Genomic DNA, 9923 nt, shown 5'->3' on the forward strand with positions numbered 1-9923 from the left:
CAGTTTTTTCACTCCCATTTGTACTTTGGCAGAAGTCTAGCATCTGTTGACTGCTGATGCCTCTGGAGAATTTCACTCATGTGGCCCACAAATCACTGGTGTTCATATGTGTCTCAGATCTCTTCCTGTACAACTGCATGAACGTACAGTGGCAAAAGTGGCTCCACAAGACTACCTTTTAACACATTCCTAAGGGTCCAGCTGCAAATCAATAGACATTAATCAGTACAGAGACACTCACTCCCGTACACAACAGGTCTATGTTCCGCTTAAATCCTACTCCGAGCATTTAAAGTGCTATTTTCAGTATATCAACAATGCTGGTTTCTGCAGAGTAATGCATTTCACCCACAGTGAAGAGCTATCACATTGCTGCGTATCTATTAAATAAAAGCATTATAATTAGGTCAGCTACTGGGTAAAGGAGACAATAACCATTTTAACAAAGCACTGTCACAGCCCTTATAGCTCCTCATCTGAAAACAAAGTCTCTTCTTTCTTTTGTTGTCCCCCTAACATTATTTTCCACAAATATCTTGGCATTGCCAATCCAATTATACAACAGCAGCAGACAATTACTGTGTGACAATGTCCTAATTCACAGACATAACCTTTCTTCTACTTTTATATTTTACTGGGGATATTTTCCTGGAGGGTAGAGATGGCCTCCACTCACCACCAGGGACAGACATGTCTAAAAATAATTTTGCTTGGTTCTAATTGATAACATCATGTTGGCAAACCTCTTGCGAAGACACATGAAAGCAAGATAACCCACTCCCACCAGCATGCTGACCAGCAGGGTGGTGCCAAGAACCCTGGGCGCCCTCTTCTTGGCCACACGGAATGCCGTTGGCAGAACGGCTGAGATTAATATATTGTTGACGTGTCCTAAAACTTTGTAAAATGCTTTTCTCTTCAGGACACGCTCATAATAGGCTTCCAAGTTGGGCCGCTTTCCATTTCCCCAGTTTCTTCTTGCTAATCCCAGAAACTTCAGGCGATGTAATGTGACAGCAAGTGATACATCTGCCAGACTGAAGAAATCACCACAGAGCCAAGGCTGATTTTCATCTTCTAAGCAGAGATAAAACATAAAGAATTAGGAGCTAATGGAATACAAGCATACTTAGAAGCCTCCATGGGCTAACGTTTAGTTTAGTGCTATTTCAAAATGCTGTCTAATTAACACTACCAACACTTCAGCTAAAATATGACTTTAATCAATGAACATTTTAGGACATGGACGTGCTGGACTGTGTCCAGAGGAGAGCCACAAGGATGATCCGAGGGCTGGAACACCTCTCCTATAAGGAGAGGCTGAGAGAGTTGGGGCTGTTCAGACTGGAGAAAAGAAGGCTCCAAGGAAATCTTATTGCCACCTTCCAGTACCTAAAGGGGGCCTACAGGAGAGCTGGGGAAGGACTTTTTACTAGGGCATGTAGTGATAGGGCGGGGGGGAATGGCTCTAAACTGGAAGAGGGCAGGTTTAGATTAAAGATTAGGAAGAAATTTTTTACTTTGAGGGTTGTAAGGCACTGGAACAGGTTGCCCAGAGAGGTTGTTGAGGCCCCATCCCTGGAGGTGTTCAAGGCCAGGCTGGACGTGGCCTTGGGCAACCTGGTCTAGTGGGAGGTGTCCCTGCCCATGGCAGGGTGGTTGGAACTCGATGATCTTCAAGGTCCTTTCCAACCTAAACCATTCTATGATTCTATGATTTCACCCTGTCTATTCTTCACACAATATTGTAAAGTCTTAAGCTCAGCAGCCTGGCCTACATTTGTTAAGGAAAAAAGAGCCACATTTCAGGTCCAAAATACGAAAACTCACAGTAAACACTTATTTTCCTCAATTACATTTCTCAAATCTGGATTAAACAGAAGTGGGAGGGAGGAAGTCAGTTTAGCTTTTACTGAAAAGCTAACACTTGCCTGAAGAATTTATCATCTTGCTTGTGTCACTCAGCCGTATGGCATTGACTCAAGAACTGCTAATTTGCTGGAGACTTTCAAGTCAAAAAGAAACGGCTGAGATGGCTGACCTGCACCAAACGCAGCAGCTCAACAAGATGATGGTTTGTCTACCCATCTTTCCTTTGTGCCTGCTAGACCCCAAAGCCTGGGGTTTTCACACTGAGAAGTTTGAGAAGCAATGGACATTCACACTGCCCACCGCTGGTCAGGATCACAGATGGAGACCCCAAATCCCCTCTCCAGTCAAAGGAAAGAGGTGAATCTTCCTGAGATGGCTCAGAGCAGGCACTGCCAGGCAGCATCACACATCTAACTTCAGTGATCTGACCCATCACCACCTGAAAGGGCTGACCTGTGCTGACTCCACCAAAAGCTTTTGAAACCCAGGATATGAAATTTGGTAGTTAGCTTAGCTACCGGCATGATCTAGCCGGAGTCTAGATCTTAAACAGGACTATGCCGTTTCCTCCTCATTTGCAACCTTTTGCACTTCTTCCCACACAACAGGCACACAAAACTACTGGCATGAATGTTCAGCAGCACCTCTGTGGAAACAGAGACATTCTGCAATGTCCTTTTCAACTCATTTGCCACCAAAGGAAAGCAATAGTTTGGTATACCACTGGTACCAGTCCATTTCAACCGGTTGTGCAGGTCTAGAAGAAACACCTCCATTGAGAGTGAGCATATCCTATGTTGCTGAAAGGACACCTGGGGATTTACCCAGTGCATTCAGTAAGATGACAGAAAGAAAAAACAACAAAGCTAACCTGTGTGACAGAAAGATGCCTGCAGTGGCAGCCACAGTAAGTGAATGAGGAATTTGAGCAGTAGCAAGAAATGCAGAAGCTCACAGATTGACCAGGACCTGGAGAAGCATTGGTCACAAACCTCAAAAATGTGAATACATACCTCTGACAAAATTCCATGAGGCATCTAACAGTCCTATGTTTTATGAAATTCTGTGATCTTGGCAGTTTTCCTAAGCTCATCAATGCTGTATCAGTTGACTTCTTGAAAAGGTTATTTAGCAGAGAAAGCAAAGGGACTGCTAGAAACGGTGACAGACTCAGTTTGCTGAACAAAATCCTACCAAACTTTGTGAGATAAAACATTTTCTATGACTCTTTTGCTGTTGAGTCAGTAGAAAATTTAATCTGGGTTTTCAATTGCTGGTTCAAATCTACTGTCTTGGTAGTAACTGATAATTATTACAATAGCTATTTATAGAGCCAAATGCAAAGGGTTATTGATCTGAGTTGATCTGCAGTTGGTACTGACTGACACTTCATGCAGCTCCCAGTGAAGTCAGAGGAAGGATTCCTGTTAGCACCCCTGGAAGTTAGACCAGTCTCTGAATAAGCAGAAGACTAATCCCATTTAAACAAAATTCAACTTTCATTTGGGTGGACGTCAGGTAGACACCACTGCTTTCCAAGACGGTGGGGGAAGAGAGTTGCTTAATGATTAGAGCACATATCCAGATTGATAATTCTGCATATAGCACAAATATCAGCACAGTATTTAAACAAGATTGTAATAAATCTGCGCTACATTATGGTCATGATACATTATAGTGAACTGAGGCCTACAACTACAACAATGAGATTAGCATTCTGTAGTTGTTTTTTCTTATTTTGTTGATAAAGTACTGCAAAATTCTGCAGCTAAGTATACTCGCTATGCTTAAAATGTGATCAAGCACTCTCATAAGACAGTTAGAACTCATTGAGAGCAGCGGTAAACTAAACTAATATTTAAAACAGTATTGATCCCGTATGTCATGTTAGATCAGTATATGCTAAAAGTATCAAATCGGATACATTAAAACCAGTCCTATAATGGTGCTGTCAACAAGTGTACTCAGTCTCCCTGAACATAAGCAGCAACAGGATTTAGCAAGAGTAATTCCTTACCTGGTGTTTCCTCATTTCGCCGCTGCAATTCAGTCTCCACCTGATCCAAAACTTTTTCCAGTTCATCCAGTATTTTCTTTAGGTATTTTATATTATCATGATCCAGCAGTTTAGACTAAATATATACACAGGTTAGCGTTTTAATCATTGCACAGAGTTTATACTTTTATCAGAGAAACTTTTACTTAGCTACTACAGTGCTTATTCATAAAATGTGACTATTTTCTCCACATGGTCAGCTGGATACTATTTGGATACTGGTGACAATTCGGATAACAGAAGAAAAACTTTAGAGATGCCAGATATCGATGTTTGCCTCACCCTGCAGGGTACTCAACATCCCAACACCAGCACTGATGTGTACTTACCTTTGAAGTCAGTGTGACCAGTCCAATACTTCAGCACACACTTGAAGTGTGTAGCTGATTTGGGGCACAGACTGCTTCATGCCTTGTAGGGTTAAACCACTGCATGACATTACTGGTAATGACAGGTGAAACAAATGTTTATATTATGTCAGAAAAAATCTGACACTAACAAGCTCATAATAAAGGCGCGGGGGGAATAAAAAGGGTTTTCTTACTTTAAGGCGCTTCTGTTTTGCTATATAGGCATCTTGAAGGTCTGGATTTTCTTCTGCAAGTTTTTTCAACTCTGATTCTGTGTTACTTATTTGGCCTGATACAAAAAAAAAAAAACAAAACAAACAAAACAACAAAGGAATGACATTAGATATCCATATGTACCGGTAATGCCATCCACAGGAACTGATCAATAGCTTGTGTACAAATATCACACTGAAGAAACGGGAAGTAGTACTTCAGTGAAGCATCACCACCAAGTTGGAATTAAAAAATGTCACGTTTCTGAAAACTTAACTGCTGCATAAAGTGACCCACCACACCTTCTGCTCATCCGTTTGCAATGAACACTATGAAGTGGTGATCTCCCAGGCAAGAATGAGGAATTCTTGTTAATATTTTTCTCTTATTCAGATAAAAACATTCTACTGCCAAAAACGGTGCTAAATCCATGAAATTCTACAACAAATACCTTAGGTTACTAACTTCCTGGGTTCCTAACATACTTTTCATGCTGTAAAAGTGCAGATAGGCCAATACTGAGATTTTCTGTAGGTGGCTGTAGGTCACGTGCATAATTCCACAGAAAAAGCCTAAAGACCGCTGAATACAGAACCCAGGTGTTTTCCATTCCCTAAAATGTGACACCAAAATCTGTTATCACTTTTGGAAATGTTCATTACAAAGTACATGGATGTTCTAGAAAAACATCCTTTACATGACTTAAAGAAGGAATAATGTGAAAACTTTAAGATAATTTCAGTGATTTCTACTACATGTGTACAGCCTTCAGCCTCCTTAAAATGGGGCTTTGCTTGAAAATGCCATAGTTACATACCTAGAGTACCAAAGGACAGTGAATAATAGGTTATCTATACTTCTAGTAATAAGCTGAGAACAAAAGAATAATTATAGGGCATGAATCATCTCTCACTTGTACTTCATAATTAAGTTTAGTTCCAATTAAGTCTTACAAATTAAACTGATAAAAAATTCTTGCTAGAGAATAGTGAACTCACTGGTTTATATATTCTTTGTTTCAACCTGACATGACTGTGAAAGCCATCTTTCAACACAGTATATGGAGAAATTGAAGGATAAAATCACACAACTAAAATCTTATATATGCAATTAATTTCTTAACTGGATTTGGTATGCATAAACATAATACATAACTGGCTACTACATAATCTAGCACTTTGAAAAAGATCAACTTTTCAAAGCGGAAAACTAAACCATCTGGGAGAAGTTTGAACAAGCAAAGGAATTGTTTAAGAACATCCACAAGCTATTCAAAAAACATGCCTCAAATCAAGAAAGCAGGCTGCTTTTAAGTATAAAAAGATAAGAAAATGTACCAATTTAGACAAGTAGTAATTTTAGCTCTACCAATATGAATGCGTGTGTGTAAACTGACAACAATTAAAACCGATTGAAAGCTAGAGGGGAAGAACACGTACAGCCAGCAGAACACAAGACAACGTTGTAAAGTGAACTGGAATAAAAGCACTATTACCACATGAAAACAGAAAAACTGTCAATAATGCCTACAAGTAAAGTACAATTTTTAAATCAACAGTTACCATCCACATTTGGAAAAAAAAAAAAAACAAACCAACAAAAAACCACCAGACTGATAGAAGATAATAATTCGTGTAAATTCAGTAAAAAAAAAAAAAAAAGAGAATGCTAACTAATCTTACTGAAATTACCCATTCTAAATCTCTCCTGGTAAATTTTCTGTAAAAAGTATTTTTAAATAACCACTGATGATTGGACCAGACCTGATTTCTAAATACTCTGCAATGCTCCAGAAGTTTCCAACAGACAGAAAGAAAACTAATTCTCTGCTGATGTTTTATAAAGGATAACTCATGCAACTATAAGGAAAACTAACTGCCTGACTTCACTTCTGACAACATAACAGAGTGGCTAATCAGAGAACTGACTTGCCAAAATTTTTAAGAAGGATAAGACAGTTTGTTGGAAATAGAACTTCTCAAACTAAGACAGTATCATCTTTTATCATACTATGAATTTGGTAATAGTGTAGTTGTATTATGTTTCAAAGTCTCTGCAGTATTTGGCATTGTTCTACAGAGCATTCTAAAATATAAAAAAAAAAATCAACATGATATAAAGCACTGACATTGACAAAAAAATCAGAGAACTCAGAACAGAACTAAATGGGGAATCATCATCAAGCCATGTTCTCAGGATGTGATCCTTGTCCTAGAACTATTTAGCTCTTTCATAATATTTAAAAGGAAACGAAAAAAAAAGCATTCATTAAAGTTTTCCATGGCACAAAGACTAGAAGGGACCTAAATCAAGAAAAACCGTGGCAGTGATACCCAGTGGTCTGGACGGGTTGAGAAACTGGGCCTAAGCAACTAATCGATGTTTCAACACAGTCCAATGTAAAATATAAATTGAAGCAAAAGATACAGTCCAGAAAAGATACAGGCCATGTTTCTTGGCGAGAGAGCTGTAAGTTTGCAAGCAGTTCTGAAAAGCTAAACTGAGGTCATGATCCACAACCAGCTGAAGAAGGATTCCCAGTGCGGTTCCGCAGCTGAAAGTAATGCTGGAGTCCTTGAACATACATACAGTAAAAAAAAACAAGAATAAAGAATTAAATATTTATCTCCCTATCTGACACCAGAGTGAACAGAATCTGTTGTCCGGTTCTGGCATCCAAACCCGGGGGGGGAGAAAAAAAAAAAAATAGAGAGAGAGGTATGAGAACTGAAGGATTATTTGCCAAGGATTTTTCTGAATATCACCGAATGTTGTTTAACCTAAGTATTTCTGCAAACTACTGGATTTGAAACAGGAGTTCATTTCAGGAGGTTCTCTGTTATAAAGGGGACTGGGCAATGTAACCTACAGTTATTTCCTCTGCCCTTAACACATTTTTTTTTCGTGGGGAAAATGGTATGTATATAAAAGTCCATCGGGTAAAATACCGATCCCAAAGAAGTTGAAGGACATTTTACCATTGATTCTACCAGATCACCGGTTCTTCCTTTATCCTGATTCTATATTGTTGCATTATTTGCACCCAGGATTCTGGTTTAAATTGTGCTTTAAAATTAAATTTCCATTGGTCAGATGAACACAAGCTACTTACTTCTTCACAATTTTTTTTTCTCCCTAACCCTAGCACCAAGTCGACACTAGTACATTCCTCGTACAAAAAGCGCCTGATTATTCTTTTGTAATACATTAGATAAACAGACTCTGTTTCATGGAGGCTAATCTGCATTTGTACCACTTTGAGAGGAAAGCAATTGCTTTAATTTAAAACATAAACTTATTACAAATTTACAATGGCAAAAAATGGGTTTCCTTCAGTGTAGTGGTTCAATGTGAGCAGCAATAGCACCGTTCCCCAGAAATTGCTTTATATGCATAGACAGCTAGATCAGAAATTAAAATATTCACAGCTGTCACAGCTGCCATTTTCTGTCATGCACAAGAAGCACGTTTTCAATCATTAGGAAACTTAATTCCACAGACACCTCCAAAACAACACTTCCTCTTTCCCGTTTTCAAATCATAACAGACTACAAAATCAATAGAAAGTATATGCATAAATTATGAAGGACTGCAACTAAAACTGGAAATCTGTGCTCGATATGTTCTGCTTAAGGTGCACTGAAGACACAAGACAGAGGTAATGCAACATCCTATCAACTGATTGGCATTCAGAGCTATACCAGTACATACTACGAATCCTGCTGGTAGCATAGGCTGGAATCATGGAGTCCACTGTTAACTCGGGATGCAGGATGCAGCCATGCGTGTAGGCATCCATAGGCAAGGAGTCTAAAAGCTCTCGATAGTGTTGCACTCTTGGGTAATACATGCTTCCTTCTTCTGGCATTAATCTCGGTACTTCCTCTGCAATACAAAGTTAAAAACAGAGTCAAGAAAAGAAGAACCATGTAATTGATCAAGAGCAGTATTTCCAAAGTTACTTCGGTTATGTCCAGCTGGCACAGACCACACAGCCACAGTTAAGAAAGTTTCACTGTTCCCCAATGTTAACAGTGTTATTGCAGCTCAGCAAAACACATATGTACGTACTGCATTTTAAAATGTTTGAATAATTCCAATTCCCATGCAGCAGCCCACGTAAACACGTATTTAAGAGGCCTTCAAATCAGAGAAGCGGATTCGGCATCTAGTTTGTGCTTCTAGGGAGAGGAGATGGCGGCACACAACCCTTCAGCTCTCTCACAGTAGGGCACAATGGAGACCGCAGTAAGTCGTTACGGCTGAAACAGTACTACAGCTGTAATGCTGTAAAAATTACAGTACAGGAATCCTACTCCAAGCATGGTTAGAAGTATTCCTGCACACCACAGAGTTTTACCCTGCCCTCTATCTGCCTGGACCCTGACTCTTCATTTGACCAACACACCAGTGTTAAATACATATTATGTTCTTCTAACAATGAAGTTTTCTCCATGGCTTAGAAATCACTGCACTAAACCCCTGACACACAGAACACTGCCTCTTCACACCTAAAAAAAAAATATAACTGCATTTTCTTCAAAAATTGAGGCAGTCTATTTTCTGGCAATACAGACACAAGGAATTTCAAAAGCCTGCATGTGATCACTTCTGAGTTTTTTCTTCCTACCTTTTTACCTTTTCGTTCTGTTTTGGCTCAAAAAAAAATCAACTCATTCTACTTCCTCTCCCCAGCCCCTGAGATTATTCTAGAACTAAGCAGTAACACGCGGCTTTCTTTTTTGTCACCGAGAAGCAGGAGCTGCCCAACAAGAGCAGAAGCTGTGCAGCGCTGTGTTCAACACACAATTTTTTGCAGAGATCTCACCAGAGGGTTAGCACAGGGCAGCGCTGCTATTACCCACTTCTCCATCCTTCCCGAAGGGGTAAGGAGGACAGTGGTGGCTTTTTACGTATAGCTGCTTGTCAAGGTGCTGGAAAGCCTTCAGTTCATTTTAAAGGAATGTGTTTTCACCCCATACCACCAACCATTAGGAGAGCCTATTTATTTTTGAGATTATAAATGCCTTCTGGTCCTGAGAGAACCAATACGGAGCTGACCCCAACACTGCTGCACATGACGGGAACGCGGGGAAGGCTTTCACACCGAAACACTTCTGGGATTACCATCTACGAACGTTGCTTCGAGGTAATCGATAATCTGCGTTGCCTCACAGATGATGTTTTCCCCATGGATCAGGACAGGTACTTCTCCCGAGGAATTTAAGCGCATGAACCACGGCTCGTTGTGCTCGCTCAGCGGCAGGTTCACATCGTGCTCTTCGCATGTCAGGGCTTTTTCGGCTATGGCCAAGCGCACCTGCAACGATACCATGGTGTGGGGGTGTGTGGGTGTGGGTGTGGGTGTGTGTGTGTTACCCCAGGAGAAGCACTCCCCGGACAGATGTCCCCGGGGCTGCGGCGCCAACCCG

General features: G+C 40.2%; 1 protein-coding gene across 1 annotated transcript in view; it reads right to left on the bottom strand.

Moving 5' to 3' along the window:
- Positions 1–288: 288 nt before the first annotated feature.
- Positions 289–9923, bottom strand: part of GDAP1 (ganglioside induced differentiation associated protein 1) — a 9766-nt gene continuing 131 nt past the window's right edge. The window contains exons 2-6 of the mRNA XM_009891891.1: positions 9619–9811; positions 8203–8376; positions 4473–4567; positions 3890–4004; positions 289–1077 (exon numbers count right to left, since the gene is read on the bottom strand). Coding sequence (XP_009890193.1) covers positions 695–1077; positions 3890–4004; positions 4473–4567; positions 8203–8376; positions 9619–9811 — 960 coding nt within the window. The 3' untranslated portion in view covers positions 289–694. The remainder of the gene's footprint in view (positions 1078–3889; positions 4005–4472; positions 4568–8202; positions 8377–9618; positions 9812–9923) is intronic.

This window comes from Charadrius vociferus, unplaced genomic scaffold (assembly GCF_000708025.1).
Source record: "Charadrius vociferus isolate BGI_N301 unplaced genomic scaffold, ASM70802v2 scaffold15, whole genome shotgun sequence".
Taxonomy (NCBI): domain Eukaryota; kingdom Metazoa; phylum Chordata; class Aves; order Charadriiformes; family Charadriidae; genus Charadrius; species Charadrius vociferus.